Raw genomic sequence first — 20,722 nt, 5'->3', positions numbered from 1 at the left:
GCGGCGGCGGCAGCGGCGCGGGGAGGAGGGCTGGGAGCGCCGGGAGCTGCGCGGAACTCGCCGGGGACGTCGGGCGCCGGTTCCCTGGCTCGCTCGCTCGCTCTGACCGGCTCCCTGCGCCTCCTCCCGGGACTGCGCGGGGACCCGGGCCCGGTGGGGCGCGGGGCGAGCAGAGTCCCCGGGCGGGAGGCGCGCGCTCTGGGTAGCGCCGGGCCCTGGGCATGGACAGAGGGAGCTGGGCGCGCAGGGGGCGCCGCGGGACCGGGCGGCCGGAGCGCTGAGCCAAACAAAGGCTCAGGAGTTGCGCTTGCTCTCGGGAACCGGGCCCCGGGTGCCCAGGCTGCAGGACCCGGCGGCTGCCCTCTCCCAAGTGGGCCGGCTCGGTGTGCCCGGACCTGCCCTGCCCGCTTCTTCTCGAGCGTGGGAATTTGCCGAGGGTACCTAAGCGGCTCCGGGGACCGGGACCGGGATGTCTGCCGCGCGCCCGCCGGGCGGGGAGCCAGGGAGCGTCGCAAGTTTCCGAGCCGCGTGTGGGGACCCGGCGCCTACGAGTGGGCGAGCCCCGCGTGCAGCGCTCGGGGCCCGGCTGGGCGCCGAGAGCATGGGCAGAGACCGGAGCGCGCCCGGACGGCGGGTCTGGGCAAGCAGCCTACTTGGTGACCGGGAGAAGGCGGCACGACCGCGACTGCTGCCGCTGCTGCTGGTGCTTCTGGGCTGTCTGGGCCGCGACGCAGCGGCGGAGGACGCAGAAGTCAATGCCGAGGTAAGGACCCCAGCCCTGTCCCTTTGCCTTGGGTTGGGGGGACTTGGAGGGGGGTTGCTGGGGTAAGAGCCACGCCCGCAGCCTGAGCCCAGGAGGTACTGGGCGCGGAGAAGAGCCACCTGTCCCAGGGGAGGGGAGCAGAAGAAAGGGGCCAGGCAAGCTGTCCCTCTCCCCAGCTTGCTCTCTGCAGCGCACCTCTTCCCAAACCTTGGAGGGCGTAGCTCGCGCCCTCTCTCTACCTTTCCAGCCCTGTCCTGGGCACTGATCCGCCCCAGCCAGCGTTTGGGAGCCGCTTCTACCGCCCCCATCCCTTGCTCTCCTAATGCACTCTCTCCGGGGAGGCCGATTCCTCGAGAGCCCTGCGGGCGCGATGACGTTCTTTACGAGTGGGGAGTGGGCTAGCCTGGAGGTACCACGGCTGAGCAGGCGGTGCTTCCGCCTTAGGTAGCCTCTGGTCTGGGAGACACTGAGCCGCGCGCGGCGGGCCGGGATGGGGAGAAGGGGTGCGAACCTCCACTCGGGTCGCAGGGGCGCTTTGGCGACTTTCTTGGGCTCTTGCACGGAAGCCGCGCCACGGCCAGGTAGAGTCTAATAGAGAGACCCAGTCTCCCCGGCGCTTCCTCCCACCAGAGCTCCCTATCTGAGGCCCGGTGCGCAAAAGGCAGACTCCACGCATCTTTTAACCCGGAGCCCTCCTGACGTCTCTACGGGGCCGCCTCTCTGGATCGGTCCCGCTGGTGATCAGGCGCGGCTTCCTGGCGCAGAGCTGGGTCCAGCCAGCGCCCCCGGCTTCATGGGGTAGCCCAGCGCCTTCCTCCCTAGCAGGGACAGTGAGGGCACCAGCTCCGTTGCCCCAGAGCAAAAGCGGCGTCCACTCTTAACCGACTTCTAAAATCCCGCTCCCTGCGCCAGACCAGTAGGAGAGGAGAGTGGGTAGTTGGGGGAGACCCGCCTCTGCGTTCTCGGGGTAGGCTCAGGCCTTAGTGCCCTTGGGCCGGCCTGGAGCCTCCGGCTGCCGGCCTGAGTGCCGTTTCTATTTGCAGCGGGGCCGGTTCTCCCTCCCAGCCCCCCGCGGGTTCCCCACCTCCCCCTACTGCCTGGGCCTGGGAGATTTTTCCGATGGAAGCCTGCCCTTCCCCGCCCTACTTTAATAAAAGCTTGGAGGAAGGGCAGGGAATTCCTCCCGGCTCAAGTTACACCTCTTAGCCAGTTCCCCACCTGCTCTACCCTCCCTCCCTGGCCAGGCCAAGAAGAGCTGCAGGGAGCCAGGTCCTGGCAGGAGGTGGGGTGGTTGCCCAGCCCATGCCCAGTCCAGCTGCCTCTCCCTCATTCATACTGACAGGCAAGCAGGGGACTCCTGCTGGTGGGGATTGCCCTTCAGCCTGTGATCCCAGTTCTGGGTGAAGAGTGTTTGGGCCCACCTGCCACTCTCTGGAGTAGAGTACCAAAGAACTGCAAGTCACAAACCCACCCTTGAGCAGTTTATAATCTGTTTAGGAAGGGCATCTCCACACAGGAGGTAATTATGGGCCAAGCTGGAATTTGGTGGCCATGCATCCTAGATGGCTAGGAGCTGGGCCACTGGGACCTTTGGTCTGAGGGTCTTCATTCTCTCTTTTCTTTGCTTCTGCTCCTCCATCACTCCCTCTTCTCCCAGCTGAGAGAGTACCCATAGCCCAGGGTCTGCACTGGGGCTTCAGACCATGGCCCTAAACCTTTGGTGGCACTGGTCAGAGATTCTGTGAGTGACCTGCAGCCTCTTTCCTGGGGGGAAATTTGGGTTTGGCTGTTGCTGCAAGAGATTCTGAAAGGTTCTGGGGACCCTTGAATGTTGAGAGCCAAGGTAGATGAAGGGCTAGAGACAGGTGGGTTGTCCCAGCTCCTAGAATTGGCTTTGGAGTACAGGCTATTCCTTGGAGTCCCATCAAGTCTAGCAAGATCTAGACCCAAAGAGCTGAGTGGCTTCAGCAGCCAGTGCATTTGCCAGGAGGCTGTGAGACAACTGTCCTCAGGTCCACACTCTCCATGCACAAGCCTTAGAGACTCCTGGGCCTGGCCTGCATCCTGTGTCCAGAGCCTCCCAGAATCCCCACAGCTCCAGACTTCAGATCAGGTCATAGCTGGGACTTCTCAGAGCATCTTGGTAACTAAGCCAAAGCCCCTCATCCCTCCCAGGGCAGAAACCACAGCAGTTTGACTAGACTAAGGCATCAGGGAGTCTGGCATGTGCTAGAAGCCAGCAGACACGTACAACCTTCCAGGCCCCAGCCTGGAAAAGGGTGTCTTCCAGGGGGAAGCCACCGCTGAGCTACTCTGCCCTGTCACACTCCCTCCCTTGGCTGTCAGGTCCCAGTCTCCAGCTGTTCAGGGCTAGAGCCTTGTTCCCCTGCACAGCTGAAGGCCTCAGCTGACTGAGGCCTCCCAGGCCTGAGAGTCCAGGACCCCCTTCAGACCTCTGTCCTGCTCTTGCTGGCTACAGTACCTCACCTGCAAAAGTGCCTTTGGTTTTCACCAGAGAAGCCGTGGTCTCTTCCCACCCCCCGTCCTCCCCAGACATAACCTCAGGCCCTCAGCCTGCCTCATACAGGTGACTCAGGCTTTTTGAGTTCACAGGTGTGATGCAACTGCCACTAAAACATGGACACACTCACCTTCCTTGAACAGACTCCCACACCTTCCTTGCCCCTGCCTGGCAACTGAACAAGAGAAGCAAAAAGAGGGGTGGGGATCAGCTTGAATTCTGATTTTGACCTTCAGATATGACTGGTGAGCCATAGCCCCAGGCTTCCTATGCTCCAGTCTCTGCTGGCACTTCCATGCTGGCCCCTGGGGGCCCCGTACCTGCATACTTCTTAATACCCTTTCTTAAATATGAGTATGGAACAGAAACGACAGATGCCCCATCCTCACCCTTGAGGAAAATGTGAGAGCCTGTCATTGGGAACCTACAGAAGCGGAATCTTCCCTCTTTCCCCTACCCATCCCTGCTTTGTAGTCTGTTGTCCTCTTACTACTAACAAACCACCCCTCCACCATCTATCTCAAAACCCCAGAGAACTAGGGTGATTGACACAGTGTCATGCAGGGTGTCATGTGGGGTCTCAGCTCCCGCTCCCCACATAAGAACGCAGGATATGGTGAGGCCAAAAAGGAACACCCACGGAGCCATAGATAGGGGAGTCATACCACTATATTCTCGCTGGCGGCTGGGTTGGAGGCACAGGAAGCAGGAGCCACTCTCTCCGCAACCTGCCGTCCACTTCTCTCTGCCAACCAACCTCACTTGCTAGCTGTAATCCGCCGTGCTAACTGCAATCTGCGCATACTAGCTCAGCCACCATCTTCTTGCTGGTCCCCATTTTCTGCTAGTGTAGCCACGGCAGTTATATTAGTAGCCAATGGCTCACTGGTTACAGCTGACGGCCAACTAGCCACAGCTGATGGCCATCCACTCACAGTTGATGGCCATTTACTACCTTAGCCAGCAACTTTCCACGTGAGGTCGAGAGCTCGGAAACTGCACTCCTGGCTCTGTCCCCACACACAGCCAGGAACCCGGGATCCGATTGGGCCGTGGCCCTCATGCCCAGCCCTTTGCCAGGTCCCTGTGCTTGGGCTGCCCTGGGGTTCCATCAGTCAGCTGCCTCCTTGGAGAGAACGGCCCAGTGTGTGCTCCTGGTCTGAACAGTGCATCGGTGCCACCTGCCATTATGACCTTTGGACACAAACACCTTCCTTTGCCCCACGCCAAGGAGGTGGAGAGGAAACAACACAGTAACACACCCAGATCCCCCCGCAGATAAGCCTTCCTCTGAACCCCAGCACCCACTGCCCATGTTCTCTGATGCCAACTCCGAAGGGCAACGCTGCCAGGTGCTTGGTCCTGGCCACCCCCTCATGCCCCTTTTGTGGCTAATCCAGCTGTTCCCTGCCATTTTCACCTCTGCCCAGCTGCGAGTTTGACTTCTACCCGAGGCCAGCTGTGGTGGTCACTGTGAGGCACCTCTGCTCCCCAGCTCACATTAGAGTTGTTGCTGTAAGATGGAATGTTTGTGTTGCCCCAAAATTCATATGTTGAAACCTAACTCCCAAGGTGGTGATGGTATTAGGAGGCGGTGTTAGGAGGTATTAGGTACCTGTGGGAGGTGGTTAGGTCATAAGTACAGAGCCCTCAAGCATGAGATTAGTGCTCTTATAAAAGCTGCCGGAAAAAGCGCCCTGGCCCCTTCCACCAGTGAGCAGCCGGCAGTTTGCAGCCAGGAAGAGGGCCTTTACCAGGACCTGACCCTGATCTTGGACTTTCAGCTTTCAGAACTGTGAGAAATAAATGTCTGTTGTTATAAGCTACCCATCTTATGGTATTTTTGTTATAGCAGCCCAAAGGGACTGAGGTAGTTGGCCTCTTCAATACTGTCCCAAGCTTTATGCGGCTCACACTCAGGCACGGGCCAAGGCCCATGGCCAGCTCTGCCTCAGGTGTGCAGATGTGTTTTCTGAGTCAGCAGAAGCAGAGAAGGATCAGGGGCTCTCTGCTTGGATCCTTCTCCATCACCAAGAGGGGCCTGGGAGGACGCTACAGATGAATGTGAGGACCTGGGACCCTGAAGGTGGCTGAACGCTCCAGGCCTTCCTCACTCAACGGGCACACGCTGGCCAGACAAGCCCCGAGTTAGGGCTCACAGGAAGCCGGCCACTTCCCAGGAGGACACTGGTTCCAGGGATGCCTGGGCCCTTTGGGGGAGGAGGCACAGAGTTGGCAGCCCTAGGCAAGAGCAGCAGAGGTGTGTGAGTTGGGCCTGGATCAGAGAGAGAGACAAGGAGGGATGCCTTGCGCCAGATCCCATTCCCTGCGTGGGCACAGCAGGAAACGAGCAAGTATCAGCCTCCAGTATCTGGACACACAGATGAGGACCTGGTTCCCAGCATGAGCCAGCGCTTGGAGATGCCCTATGTCCCACTGCCATCTGCTGGTTGATCTTCTGGAGCTATGGCTCCTAGAGGCCAGGGTCTGGATCAGCTCTCCAGGCCGGCCGTCCACCCTGGGCACCATGCTGTCCTCCCAGGAGTGACTGCCACCCTGGGGGGATGAGAGCCCAGTTTCACGTCCAGCTCTTGTGAGCATAGCACCTGGTGTGTAGGAAGCACTTGCAAGCTAGTGGCAAAACAGTGACAGTGAGAAGCAAATGGCATTGGCTGTTGGGCAAGTCATCGAATCCATCTGAGCCTCAGTTTCCCTTTGTACAATATGAGAATAGTAAAAGCGTCTACTGGATGGAATTCTAGGGGTCACTCAGTGTGTTTATGTGTAAAATGCTGAAAGCCGTGCAGTGGCCCTCACGTGGCCCAGTAGGACCGGTGCTATTTTTGAGCACCTTCAGCATATTTGGTTCTATCCTGGGCATCGTCTAGAGCTGTTTTGTAAGCACGTTCGCATTTAATCCTGGTACTGATTCTCAGTGCAGGTGCTATCATTACCCCATATGAGGTGAGAGGAATTACGCCCAATTCCCTATCCAGGGGGTGGCAGAGCTGGGGTTTGAACCCAGTCTGTCTGGTCTGGAGCCTGACCTCCCAGCCCCTGCACTGGGTTAAAGGTTGCAGGTCAGAGCCCAGAATGCCATGCTGTGTGCAAGTGCCGCCAGGCAGGAGCCTGCGGGGCCTAAGCCAAGTGGGAAGGAGGTGGTGGGGGGGGCAGGGGGGCTGGGTGAGCCTGAAGCCTTCCCCCCAACCGTCCAGCCACCCAGACTCTGCCCTGTGGACCACCGCATGCGGGAGACAACCCCTACAGGGGGGTTTCCAGGTGAAGCCCCAGGTCTGGCCCTCAGCCACCCCGGAACCCCCGGCAGACAGGGCTCTTTCCACCCCGTCTCTGCCTGCCCACTGGCGAAAAGGACCCATCTGTTTCTTCCTCCAGTGCAGGGCAAGCTGGGAGGCCACAGGGTACAGAAGTGGCAGAAACTCAGGATGTCTACCTCCTTCCTGCGTCCTTGGAGGCACATCCCCCACCCTGCCCGCTCTCTCTGCCACCCAAAGCCCCGTACCCCACCTGCAACTGTCCCATTGTGGAGGGCAGTTCTTCTAGAACGAGATTAGTGCTGCCTCTAAAGGTAGTAAATGATCCACCACAGACAGGGTGCCCTGGCTTGATGCCCCCTTTCTTCACTGGTTTTGGGGCTAGTTATGTCATCTGTGCTCTCATCCCTGTGAGGCAGTTGGGAAGTGAAAAATGTGATCCCATTTTGCAGAGAAGGGGTCAGAGGCTCGGAGAAGTTGTCTTAGTTCTCGTCCATTCCTCAAAGGCCTGCTCTGTGGACAAGCAGTCAGGACCAAGGGGCAGATGTCCCGGGGAGGCAGATTTCTGCTCAGCCTCGGGAAGACCTGATAGTCATGGCTCCCAGAGACAGAATGGGGTACCTCGGTGGCAGTGAGTGCTCGGTCTCTGCAGGGGTGCAGGCTGCATGGGTCCCTGGCCCAGTGGTGGTCCAAGAGGCTTCCTTGGGGTAGCTGGACTTGATGGCCTTGAGGTCCCTTCCAGCCTGAGACTGGAAGAGTCTAGGCCTGCTCGGTCGGGGTCACCTGGCTAGTGAATGGGTCCTGATTCAGAACCCCTGAACAGAGGTGGGCCCAAGGGACCTGAGGTCCATGCCCTGCTCTTCCAGCCCATCCTCCATTCAGCACCAACCCTGTGCCCGGCATGGCCTTGGCCTGTGCCCAGTAGCCTTCAGACTGCGATACCGGGTGGGGAGCTAGGCACGGTGAGGTCCTCACAGCATCCTGAAAGGTCTGTCCATTGCTGGCGAGCCCGACAAGATGCCCTTTGTGTCTGTCTGGGCAGCCCTGCCAGCGTCTGCTTGGACTGCGCAGAGAGCTGTGGGTGACAGGCAGAGCAGAGCCCAGCAGAGATTGTCCTTAGTGCACGAGGTCTGATAAGGCCTGTGGGCGGGGCTCCACTGCTCTGAGCCCTGGAGGAGCTGGCTGTGGTGGCGGCTGCACTCACCCCCCTGCCCCCACCGCTGCTTAATGCACAGTATTGATCTGGAAGCTCCTTCTCAGACACACCCTCCCTGCGGGACTGCGTTGGCATTATCTCAGCAGTCCTGGGGGGCAGCCCTGCTGATGTGGCCCAGTGCCCAGACCCAGTCGGAGATGTGAGTGTGGGGAGGATTAGATGCTGTCCCCCAGTCCTGTGCTGGGCACTGTTCCTGAGAAGGCCAGAGCCCATTGTCCCCACCTCAGGCCATGCTGTTTGTGATGCTACTTCACAAACAGCATGGTCCAATAGTACTGTCATGGGCACTAGTTCTAGCCAGCTCAGTTGTGTGACCATGGGTGGGCCACCCCCCCCCTCTGAACCTGCAGTCTATATAATGAGTATGGGGTACTTGGGAGCATTGAATGGGGTGATGAGCAGATGGCCTGGCCCATGGCAGTTCTCAGCCCTTGGCTGCTGCATTGATGGCCTCTTCTAGGGGCAGGAGGCCGGGAATCCCCCCTCAGCCTCCTCATGGTCCCAGGTCTCCTTGCCTGGGGCCAGCCCCTCCCCTGAAGCATGTATCAATACTTATGGGGTGGGGTCTGGAGCTCAAGAAAGAAATGGCTGAAAGAACCAGGGGGGCTGCAGATAGGAAGGGCCCTCATGGGCCCAGAGCTCTCTCCAGGACCTTCCCTGCCTCCCACAGGACGGCGGTCCTTTCTTCTGCTCCTCCCTGACCTCCCCAAGCCTCAGTTTCCCCACCTGAGAAACAAAGCTTCACCTGCTTGACTCACTCTACCTGTGAGAATAGGTGATAGGAGGAAAAGGAGGCCCTATCCTTTTGTGTAAGGTACAGAAGGAGCAGCAAGAGCTTGAACACAGCCCCTCCCCTACTTTGAGACCAAGAGGTCAGTCATGACCTTGGAAATCACTCCCCACTTTTTTCCCATGGCAGCAGAATACCCCGAGAAGCCGGAGCTTAGGGTTCAAGCAGCCCCTTCTCACCTGGAGGCAGCAGCCCTTGCTATGCACCTGTGCACCCCTGTCCCATGCTGTCTTGTCCCTCCATGTCCTCACTCCCTGGCCTTGACACACTTAGCACAGCAGTAAGGTGCTAGAAACTTGGAAAGTACAAGCCCACAGCCCTATCCTGGTAGCATAGATTGGCACCTGGTGGTCAGCCCGAGTACGTGTTGGCAGCCAGGCAGGCTTTGTCAGCGTCTTCGCCTTGTCAGCTGGAGGTTTGGCTGCTCTGGGCCAAAGCATTTTATGCTTACCGCCTGCCCCCCACCCCCATACCACTGGTCCTCAGCTTTGGCTTCTCACTGTGACAATGGCCACAAGGCATTTGTCACCAGGAGACTGAGGGTTCAAGGCTTGGCTGATACCAGGATGAAAGCTCTTGACTTCCCTGAGACTAAAGGTGCTCACCTGTGTGAAGGAGGGTCCACAGGCACCCTGGAGACCTTCCCATCAGCCCCTGAACTGCCCTCTACTGGGTTCTGGAGCCTTCCCTTGCAGACAGGCCAGGCTCCCCTCCCTTCCTCTCCCCAGGGCTGCAGCCTGTGCCTCCCTGCCCTCCTCCCTGCCCTGTCACTCTGCAGACACTGCTAATCAGTCCCTTGGTGGCCTGTGATTGCGCTCCCTGAGATATTTTTACCTTATGCAAATAGGTGATGTAGAGGTGCCCTCATCTGCCAGCAGCAGGCAGCCCCACCTCTTCCCCCACCTCCGGCTGGATCCCTTTCACTGCTGGAGCATCCTGGCCTCGCCTTCTAGATCTTTCCAAGCTTCTTCAGGAAAACCATATCCGTTAAGAACCGTGGGCGTCCCCCTTACGTACACACAGGAGCTTTAGGAAGGTCCCCTGTGCTGGGGAAGAATGGGGAGGGTGCCCACGACAGTGCAAACGTCTGCTGGAACCCAGGAAAGGAGCCCTAGGCCAGAGGGCAGATGGGGGCTGGCAGGGAAGGCCACGGGCTCCTCTGCCTGCCTCAACTGCCATCCCTCACCAGAGGCGACACTGTGCTCCGGCCCTGCTGGAGCCTAGAACCTTCAACCCTGCAGGTAGAGGCAAAGGCTGCCGCTCGAGGGACAACCAGGTCGTCCCCCTGCCGCTGTCATTAATGGTACATTTATTGAGCACTTTCCCATACCCAGCACAATGCCAAACACTAGTGTGGACGTCCCCATTTAATCCTCACAGAAACCCGAGATGAGGCCGGTCCTACTATAACCCCCTTTCACTGCTGACGGACTGAGGCACAGGGAAGCACAGAGTCTCAGAAGTTGGGCTGGCATATGTCCCCACCCCCTGTCTGTCACCAGAGCCATGGTTGTGTCTCTGCCTTCTGGTTCTGTGGCTACGACCCATGGCCCTGAGAGGCCTTAAGGCTCTGGAAGTTTCTCTGGCAGTTTCTCTTTGGCTCAGCAGCAGCTCCCTCCAATGGCAGTGTGGGTGCTGCTGAGCCACGGAATGTGACAGTCCCTCCACACAGAGTCCTGGCTGGATGCCAGGGCTGGGCTGACGGATGGCATTGAGAGAGCAAGTACCTGAGGAGCTGGCTGTGACACTGGTGGCAGACAGCTATGGGTGTGGCCCTGGCCAGCTGACACGTGGCTTTTCGCCCAGAGCAACCATTATGTCGGGCCACCAACCTGCTTGTGGGTCCTTGATGTGCAGACCTCACCTTCCAGGGCCTCTCAGAGAGCAGGCCCTCAGGTCCCCTCAATCTGGGGGCCCCCAGAGACCCAGGGTGGGCCGGGAAAGATGCAGAGGACACACTTCCATGTGGCCAAGGCCCACAGCATTCCCTGGCCTCAGTGCCACCCGCCTCTCACAGTGGTCATCATGTTCTCATGGCCTTGGGGGCATGAAGTGGGCAGTTTCTTATTAGAACTCATTGTGGCTCATTGGGGATCACCTCCTTCCATCCTAATGGGGAGACAAACCTAATGGGGGAGATAAATACCTAAGTGAAATGTATGGTGTGTCAGAAGGTGACAAGTGCAGGGAAGGAGGAGAGGGGCTACAGGGTATGGCATGTCAGGGTCTTTTTTATATAGTGTTGTCAGAGGACACCCCTCCAGTAAGGTAAGGTGGAAGTAGAGACCTGAAAAAATGGGCCATGGAGATATCTGGGAGAGAGCGCTCAGAAACAGCATGTGCAACGGTCCTGAGGCAGGAGAGGGCCTGGCTGGGTGGATGGGAGGAGTGGGGTCTTACAGCTCGGGTGGGGCCTGGTAGCTCCTGAAAAATTGGCTTTTCCTCTGAGATGAGAAGTCTTTGAGTCAGGAGACCAGACCTGACTTGTGAAGGCCTTTTGCTCTGGCTCTTGTGTGGGAGCAGATGACAGGAGGTGGAAGCAGGGAGGTGGTAGTGACAATGGCGGAGGTGGTAGGCAGTGGTCGGATGCAGGCTGTACATGTTGGGAGCCAGCCATGCCAGGACCCACTGACTGGGACATGACCTCTCATTTGCAGAACTGGCTGCGGCTCTACGGCTACCTGCCCCAACCCAGTCGCTACATGTCCACCATGCGCTCCGCCCAGATCCTGGCCTCGGCCCTTGCGGAGATGCAGCGCTTCTACGGGATCCCTGTCACCGGTGTGCTCGACGAAGAGACCAAGGCGTGAGTCCCTCTGCTGGGCCCATCCCAGACGCCCCGGGCACCTGCCCCCTTCCGGCCTGCTCTGACGAGTCCTTGGCATGTGAGGTCTCCAGAAAGGAGTGGCCTAGATAAGAGATGGCAGGTGGTTTGGTCCTCCATGCTAGCTCTGATTGGGAGTGGTTGCCTAAAGCCTTGTGTTGAGAAAGCTCCTGAGGCCAAATCCTGGCTTGGCCACAAGTTGCATAGAAGTGATTAGCAATGTCTGCCACAGGCATGGGAATGGGCAGACACGGCACACATGCCCTGGGTGGGACAGCCAGCTAGGCCTTGCTCTGACAAAGGGAATGTGACCCAAAGCCAAAGGACTGTCCCCTTCCTGGGTGACACTGGTGCGAAGGGGCTCACCCTTGTGGAGCTACTGCTGGGCACCCTGTCCTCCAGTACAAGATCGCTGTGCCCATTTTCCTGATGAGGAAATTGAACTTAGCTAGTCTCCCACCGCCCACCACACCCATGTAAGAGCCAGCTGAAGGCCAGAGGCAGGAGGGTGGAAGAAGGTGGGCTGCCTCTAGGAAGCTCTGGGCTCACCCCTCCATGCCTATGACCTAGGTGGATGAAACGGCCCCGCTGTGGGGTGCCAGACCAGTTTGGGGTGCGGGTGAAAGCCAATCTGCGGCGGCGGCGGAAACGTTATGCTCTCACCGGCAGGAAGTGGAACAACCCCCACCTGACCTTCAGGTAGGGACCGCAGCTGCCCAGGGTGGCATCCTTCCCAGGGCATCTCCCCATCTGGGCTGAGGCCTCAGGCTTCCTTCCCAGTGGGCTTGTCTGGAAGGCTTCCTTTCCCAGCAGATCCCCCTCCCCACCCACCAGGGTGCCCGGCATAGACAGCCTGAACCCGGCTCCCACTCCCACTCCCACATGATAAGGGCCACATACCCCAGGCAGTCTCCCTCCAGAGCAGGTCAGGACCTTGGAGCTGCTTCCGCTCTCACCTCCTCCCCTCCCTCCCCGCACCCGCCAGCAGCCCAGCCTGGCTCACTGGCCCAGATGTTCTCACACCAGCATGAACTAGGGGCCCCCACAGTGCAGGGCACAGGGCTTCAGACACCTGAAGGGTTGAGGAGGGCAGGGGGCCTAAATTCTAGGATCTCTCACGTGGGCAGGCGGCACATCACCTACAGAAACCCTGATTCAGGCGCCCTCCTCCTTTCTGCTGAGCCTTTGGGCAAGAAACTCCTCTGAGCCTCCAGTACGTGGTGGTCCCCAAGGGCTCCTCTTCCTGTCCCAGTCCAGCCATGGCCCCACCAGAGTTCCGTCTCTTGAGGAAGAGCAGCTCCCACGGCCTCGTAGACCCCAGGCCCCCAGAGGGAATTCATGGTCCAACCAGCTTTACTGGAAGTCTGTCCAGCACGCAGACGCTTAGTCTGACAGACACGGCTCCTCACACTTTACCACATGCAGGCTCAGTAGCACGTGTTCTACAGGAGTTAATTCATTTAATCCTCACAGGGACCCAATGGCGAAAGCATTACCCTCCTTTTCCCGTTGAACAGATGAAGAAACTCAAATTCAGAGACTAACTCACTTGCCCTAGGTTGCACCGATATGTTAGAGCCAGGCCTTGAACTTGGGTCAGCCTGACCCTGGAGCCCAACGTTCAGAACTCGTGTATGGCCTGTGTTCCCCAAACCTCAGCCATTTGCACCTGCTTTGTAGGTCTTTCTCTCAGCTATGTACTTTTATTTACTTAATGTTTTCTTACTTAAAATAAGCTTATTTGGCACAATGCAACCTTATTTGGGGATATCCTAATGAACTCCTGGATTTGACGTGTTAGTTCTTTTTCAAATTCACATCGAAGTGAACTAATGGTTGATACTGGGCATTGTCCGTTAACCAGCTCAGACGTTGGAACCATGTGTCTCAGCCTCCAACCCCGTGGGTTCACTCCCGTGTCTCCCCACACCCCCCTGCAGCATCCAGAACTACACGGAGAAGCTGGGCTGGTACCACTCGCTGGAGGCAGTTCGCAGGGCCTTCCGCGTGTGGGAGCAGGCCACGCCCCTGGTCTTCCAGGAGGTGCCCTACGAGGACATCAGGCTGCGGCGACAGAAGGAGGCAGACATCATGGTACTCTTTGCCTCTGGTTTCCATGGCGACAGCTCACCCTTTGATGGCACCGGTGGCTTTCTGGCCCACGCCTATTTCCCTGGCCCTGGTCTGGGTGGGGACACCCATTTCGACGCAGATGAACCCTGGACCTTCTCCAGCACTGACCTAGATGGTGAGATCAGCTGGCCCGTGTGTGGGGGCGGGCAGAACAGGAGCTGCAGGGTTGGGAGGGAAGAGCTTCCCCTGCGAGGTTCTCTGAGCATTGACTCTTGGTCTCAGGCTGTAGTCAAGGGGTGGTAGAGAAGGGAAGGGATCATTGGACCCATTTCTCAGATGGGGAAGTTGGAGGTCCAGAAGTCGGAGCAGCTCAGCCTCTTCTAAGAGTGAAACAAGGGCAGGCCCTCTGCAGCCTCTGCCTATAGTCTGGGGTGGCCAGGTCCTGCGCCAGGCCAGAGCTGACCATGCTGCTTGCCCCACTGCAGGGAACAACCTCTTCCTGGTAGCAGTGCACGAATTGGGCCATGCATTGGGACTGGAGCACTCCAACAACCCCAGCGCCATCATGGCACCGTTCTACCAGTGGATGGACACCGACAACTTCCAGCTGCCTGAGGACGACCTCCGGGGCATCCAGCAGCTCTATGGTGAGCGGGCGGCCTGGGTGTGGCCAGTGGGCTCTGCAGGCCTGCTCTCAACTCCCAGCCCTATGAGGCATAGGTACAACTGCTGTCCCCATTTTGTAGATGAGGAAACTGAGGCCTGGAGAGGATTAGTAACTTGTCCACATCACTCAGTGAGTAATTGATGGTGCTAGAAATCAAACTCAGAACTAGCCAACCGACTCTAGGGCCTAGCTCTCACCCAAGTCTCACACCCAGAGCTCTCACAGTGGCTCCAGGCTTGGACTTCTAGGGGACACAGGTGGCACCAGGGCCCCTCACTGACCCCCCTTTCCTCCTCAGCCTCAATGATATTCCTATTAGACTGAGGTGCCTCTGGGTTTCCAGGACCCTATTCCTCCCACTGCCAGTCCCAGCCTGAGTCTGTCCTGGGATCTCTGCTGAGTGTTGTTTTACCACTTCCCAGTGGCTTTGAGGCAGGTGACACCCACCCACACACACCAGGCCTTACTCGAGAAAGCCTCCAGTGGGGAGGTCTCCTGAGGGCCAGTTTCGTGGGTACCTGAAGGCTAGTGGAGGCAGAAGCTCAGTGACCCAAGCCCAGTGTGGGGCTACAGTCAAGGAGGGGACTGTACAGAAGAGGATAGGGTCCTCCTGAGGTTGATGGGGGGAAGGGAGGAGTCTACTGTGGACAGACAGGGCCGTTCACCTGGGGCATGTGTCTCTCCAGCCTGGGGGCCCTGGGGTCCTAGGGTTCCGAGTAGGAGAACCTGGAGTCCTGGGCGGGTTCTAGGGCTGCCCCCTCACTTCCTGTTCCCTCCTGGCTCTACAGGCACCCCAGATGGTCAGCCACAGCCCACCCGGCCCCTCCCTACTGTGACACCCCGGCGGCCAGGCCGGCCAGACCATCGGCCCCCCAGACCTCCCCAGCCCCCACCCCCAGGTGGGAAGCCGGATTGGCCCCCAAAGCCAGGCCCCCCTGTCCAGCCCCGAGCCACGGAGCGGCCTGACCAGTATGGCCCCAACATCTGCGACGGGGACTTTGACACGGTGGCCATGCTGCGCGGGGAAATGTTCGTGTTCAAGGTCTGGCCCCTGCCCCTGCCTCCCTCAGCCTCAGCCCAGGCTCAGAGCAGGAGAGCACCCCGTCCCACCCCAGAGCCCCTGTCCCTGCCTCCCTCAGCCTCGGCCCAGGCTCAGAGCAGGAAAGGACCCCATCCCACCCCAGAGCCTTGCCCGACCTGGCTACTCAGCACCCCCACCCCTCCCTCACTGAGCAGCCCCTGGAAAGCCATCAGATGTTAGTCCAAAAAGAAACCAGCCCGAGGGATTTGCCCGGGGTCACAGAGCAAGCCCAGGGGTCCACCCCAGCCACCCACCCCTCCACCCAGGGCTCTTGCCCTGGTGCTGCCCTCAGGACCTCAGTGGCCTCCCCTGGACACTCCCTGACCCAGGAAGAGTGGTCCCGGGAGGGGCCTCCCCCAGGCCAAGGCAGCATGGAGGCCCTGCCCGCTCACACCCACACCCTCCCCAGGGCCGCTGGTTCTGGCGGGTCCGGCACAACCGTGTCCTGGACAACTACCCCATGCCCATCGGGCACTTCTGGCGCGGTCTGCCCAGTGACATCAGTGCTGCCTACGAGCGCCAAGATGGGCGTTTTGTCTTTTTCAAAGGTAAGCTGGGGTAGGTGGGAGGAGCTGGGCAGCCTTCCTGCCGCGACCTCTGACCCACCTGGGCCTGAGGAGGAGAGCAAAAGAGCTGTGTTACATGGATCAGGGCAGCACCCCCAGGGCCAGAGCCCCCCCGGGGAGCTCCCCAAGGACAGGGCTGGGCCCATACCAAAAGTGGGGAGCCCTGGGCCATGGACTGGTGTGCCCTAGGGATGCAGCCCCTAGACCCAGAGGCCAGGCAGGGCTCCCCCGATTTCCTTTCTCTACAAGAAGCATGTATGGGGGACAGACGTTCACATGGGAATGCAGGCCCATGTGTAGTGTGACTATGGTGTGTGTACAGCTGTGAGCATCTGACGTGTGTGTGTAAAGGAGCGTGTCACAGGTGTCCATGTGTGCAGAATGGGTGCGACGCAAAGGTGAGCTGCATTGTGTGTTGTCGTGGGCATGTGGGTGTCAGGGCCTGTCCTGTGTGAGTGTGTGTATGTGTAACTGTGTGTGTGTCTGTGTGTGTGTGTGTGTGGTCAGTATGGCAGTGGATGTGAATGCATTTGTGGGCCCAGAATAGCAGTCCCTGTGCCCCCTCCCTGCCCATTCCCCTCAGCCCCAGGCCTGTCCTCACCCACCTCCTGCTCCTCCCACAGGTGACCGCTACTGGCTCTTCCGAGAAGCGAATCTAGAGCCTGGCTACCCACAGCCGCTGGCCAGCTATGGCCTGGGCATCCCCTACGACCGCATCGACACGGCCATCTGGTGGGAGCCCACAGGGCACACCTTCTTCTTCCAAGAGGACAGGTGAGCACCCTGTCTCCTAAAGGGAAAAGGCCCCAACCAGGCCCCTCTACCCTCAGACCTACCCAGAGAGAACTCACTGCCAGTTGGGAATGGACTCCAGGCCCAAGCAGGCCCACAGCCTGGTGCTTTTGGTCACAGGTACTGGCGCTTCAATGAGGAGACGCAACGTGGAGATCCTGGCTACCCCAAGCCCATCAGTATCTGGCAAGGGATCCCCGTCTCCCCCAGAGGGGCCTTCTTGAGCAATGATGCAGGTACCAGGCCAGCACCCCCAGTCTGCCCAGTACTCACCACGCCCCTCCTCCACACACAGGGGACAGGGCTTGCCCGAGGTCACCACACATTGCAATGGCATATATGGGGGACACAGCAGTGTCAGTCCCTGGGCTGCTAGGAGCTTCTGGAGCATGACTCCCCGGGTCCTCCCTGCATTGTCACCATCCCCTTTTTACAGACAGCCGCACTAACACATGTCGCTGAGTAAAGGGCCCCAAATCCTACAATGAGGAAGCTGTGGAGTCAGAAGTCCTACCAGGGCTGCCTGTGTCCAGAGCTGATGCCTGGAACTGCCCTGCTCCTCGCAGAGTCCAGCTGCCTCTGCACAGCCCACAGGGAGCCTTGAGCCTGAGCTTGGCTCAGAGTTAGGGAGTGAGAGTCCTTCCGGGGTACCCGCTGACCCTCCTGGAAGGGAAGCCTAATCTCTGTCTTTATAACCAAATGACAGGGCGCTGTGGCTTTTATTTCTCCAGCAGGGTCTCTAGTGAGTGTAAGAAAAACCATAGCCCTGGTTCTGAGATTCCAGGTTTTTAGGCTCAGGGCCTTTGCCAGTGCTCGGGCAGGTCACATGGCTTCTGTGTGTGACGGCATGACTCTACAGCTGCTCTGATCTCACTGTGTTCCGCAGAGCAGAGACTCCCCCATGATTCAAACCTGGCCCTTCCCGGGCTGAGTTCCCAAGGCCAGAGAGCTGAGCCGAGGCGTATCAGGTGCACTCCAGGCCCACTGCAGGCTGGCTGTGTGGCCTTGAGTAGTCACTGGCCTATCTCATGTGGGGTGAAGCCAGTCCTGGAACAGGACCGCAGGGTCCCTGACTGCAGCCCCCGATCCAGCAAGCTTAGCACCCTTCCGCCATGTGCTGCCCCAGTCAGTGTCAGCCTGGCTAGGAAGCACAGGATGCTAGTGGTGCGCTTGACACAAACCCTGCCCCTCTCTGAGCCGGGTCTGTCTCCTGTAAGCTGGGAAGCGGCAGATTTGAAATTGCTCAGGGAAGCAAGTGAGAAGGAGGGTGTTTTAGAGCCAGGGCCCTTTCAGCGTATCCTGGTCCCTGCGTGTCTCTGGCTGGCCTGACACCACTCTGGCCCGCTTGCCCCTGCAGCCTACACCTACTTCTACAAAGGCACCAAATACTGGAAGTTCGACAACGAGCGCATGCGTATGGAGCCCGGCTACCCCAAGTCCATCCTGCGGGACTTCATGGGCTGCCAAGAGCATGTGGAGCTGGGACCCCGATGGCCTGATGTGGCCCGTCCGCCCTTCAACCCCGATGGCGGTGCAGAGCCTGGGGCAGGCGGCGACAGCCGGGAGGGTGATGAGGGCCATGAGGCTGGCCCAGGTGCTGGGGAGGGGGACTCTGGGGAGGGGCCGGATGTGGATGGGGGCAGCCGCGTGGTGGTGCAGATGGAGGAAGTGACACGGACGGTGAATATGGTGATGGTGCTGGTGCCCCCGCTGCTGCTGCTCCTGTTCATCCTGGGCCTCACCTACGCGCTGGTGCAGCTGCAGCGCAAGGGCGCTCCACGCATGCTCCTGTACTGCAAGCGCTCCCTGCAGGAGTGGGTCTGACCCCACGGCCCCTCTTGCTCCTCACGGTGCTAAGGGGCCAGGCTGGCGGTGCCGGTGGTGCCAGTGGTTCTGAGTCGGTGGTTCCTGGGGCACCCAGCAGAGGCCTTTGGTGGTTCCCTCAGCCTCTGGGGGGGGCCCCCCAGGCCCTCCAACATCCCTGCCAGCCCTGCCCCCATTGTTTATTTATACCCAGGTATCTTTTTTTTTTTTTTTTTGCACACTAACTGAGCATTTGTTTCTACTTTCCTGACCAGGGGCAGTCCCTCAGGGTAGGGGGCTCGACCTTTCTTAATGGAGTTTTGCTCCACACAGGGAATTAGGCCCCTACCCACCTCTGGCTTGGCAACAGCCAGCCTAGTGGAGGGTCAGAAGGCCCAGGTGGGAGAGCGGCTGACATGCTGTCGAGCTGTCCAGGTTCTGCCCACCCTGGGCCCTCCTCAGCCTGAGCCCCAGGAGACTGGTGGGCTTTGGAGACTGGTGGGGCCTAACTGGTCTTTACCCACCTGAGTCTCTTTGCCTTAGAAGTGCTTTCACCCAGGGCTAGTCCCAGGCGGGAGGGGACAGAGGAAAAGGTGACCACTGGCTGTGAGTTTCTGTTGCATTTCGGTCCTTCCCAGCCCACCTCTGACAACCCCAGTAGCCCGGGCCCCTTGTGCCTAAGGACCCCACCCCTCCCTGCCGCGGGCCAGCCAAGGAGCCAGACGCTCCCAGCTGCTGCGTAACCCTTGAGCCCAGGCCTCCTTTTCTCTCTGGAGAAGGGGTTCTGGGCCACCTTATCAAGGACCAAAAGAGGTCTGCCAAGGCCCCTGTACCCCAGGAGCCTCGCCTCCCAGGCTGGGCCTCCAAGCCCCTCCCTGTCTACTTTCTCCTCTGAGCTGTGACCCACCTGGGCTCCTTTTCGGGGCCTCCTCCCACCCTGTCTCACCCACACCACGATCCTCGGGAGTCTCATAACTCCGCCATCCTCAGTCTCCAGCTGCCAGTGTCCTGGCTCTCTCTGGGAGACAGGGCTGATAGGTGCCCAGGCTGAGGTGGTAGATGTCCACAGAGTATGCCCACCTGTGTGAGTGTCCACAGCCCACCCCATACCAGGTTGGGGGCTTCCTCCCCTCCAGCTCCCTGTCCCCCAGGGCACTGGTGGGAGAGGTCAGCAGCTTGTCCCCCACGCAGACTTTGGGAGGGCTGTGGGCTCCAGGAGTCTACAGCCTGGAGACTCCCCTCCTCCTGGGCTCAGCCCTGAGGGCAGAGACGCTTCCTCCTTCTTTTCTTTCCCAAAGCAAGCAGAGGGAGACTGCTGTGGGAAATGGTACTGTACAGCCGGCTCTGTCCCCTCTGCTTCCCTCAGCTCTGAGCAAGCGGGGCTGCCACCAGAATCAGGAGGCCCTCGGAGGGAGGGGCTTCTCATGGGCTGGCCCCCGACTGCAGGTCCAGCAGCTTCCTCCCCCTTCGTCCTCAGAACAGGAGAGTCAGCCAAGGGGTAGAGGGGGGTCCATGTCTACCCCCATATGTTTCTTTCTGTAAATAATCTGCACTGATTAAATTGTACGGCCGGCAAGTGTGACATCCTTTGTAAGGGGCCCCGCGCCAGAGCTTACAGTTGGAGGGGCTGCAGGTGACGGGGTGGAGTCTGTGCTGGGATTAGGGAACTTGCTCCCACACCAAAGAGACCTCATTCCCAGTTTTGCGGGGGCTCCTTCCTAGTGGTCCTGGAAGGGGAGGAGCTGGGGTAAGAGTGAGAGGTGGCTGCCCTCAATAGACCTGAGGAGGGCCAGGTAGGGCACTGGAGGTGGCCCCACTGGGGTGGGACAGGGAAGGAATGGGGAAGATGCTTGCCATTCATTCATGGTGAGAAAGGACAACTCAGCTCCCCACATTTCCTGCATGTCTAGGAGGGGTGGGAGAACCAGGCCAGGCCCCTCGGCCCTCCACCTATCCAGACTGGGTTCTGGGCAGACTGAAGACCCAGTTTGGATAGGAAGAAGATGGGAAATGGTGCCAATGGTGGATTCCAAAAGTTCCCCTCACCACATGCTCTGCTCAGAGGGTGAGGGGGCACCCAAGGTCTGCCTTCTCATCTTTGAAGCAGCAGAGACTCTCGCCCTGAGCAGGGTGCCGATGATGCCCAGGAGAGCAGGAGACAAATACTGCTTTCCCCCAGGTCTGGGTGAGCCTTGACCCTCACGTCCATCCTCTGGGCCAAACCTATTGGGTTCTGGCCTGCACCCCAGGAATGCAATGATCCGCTGTAGTGGACTCCCCTCCAAGCATGGAGCAGTTCAGGCCTCCACAACGCCTCAGCAGGGTCCTTCAAACCTGTTCCAGGCCCCACCCGC

General features: G+C 59.3%; 1 protein-coding gene across 1 annotated transcript; it reads left to right on the top strand.

Annotated features, from left to right (window-relative positions):
- Positions 1–11: 11 nt before the first annotated feature.
- On the top strand, positions 12–19,942 carry MMP15 (matrix metallopeptidase 15). The gene is made up of 10 exons (XM_019754714.3): positions 12–763; positions 11,220–11,368; positions 11,957–12,085; positions 13,327–13,634; positions 13,945–14,106; positions 14,915–15,168; positions 15,617–15,755; positions 16,397–16,547; positions 16,686–16,801; positions 17,923–19,942. The coding sequence occupies exons 1-10, from the start codon at positions 470–472 to the stop codon at positions 18,387–18,389; spliced, it is 2,169 nt and encodes a 722-aa protein (XP_019610273.3). The 5' UTR covers positions 12–469; the 3' UTR covers positions 18,390–19,942.
- The last annotated feature ends 780 nt before the right edge of the window (positions 19,943–20,722 follow it).

This window comes from Rhinolophus sinicus, chromosome 8 (assembly GCF_057876585.1).
Source record: "Rhinolophus sinicus isolate RSI-liver-muscle chromosome 8, RSI-T2T, whole genome shotgun sequence".
In the NCBI taxonomy this organism is placed as follows: Eukaryota; Metazoa; Chordata; class Mammalia; order Chiroptera; family Rhinolophidae; genus Rhinolophus; species Rhinolophus sinicus.
Note: the sequence above shows the minus strand (reverse complement) of the source record. Positions and strands in the feature narration are given on the sequence as shown.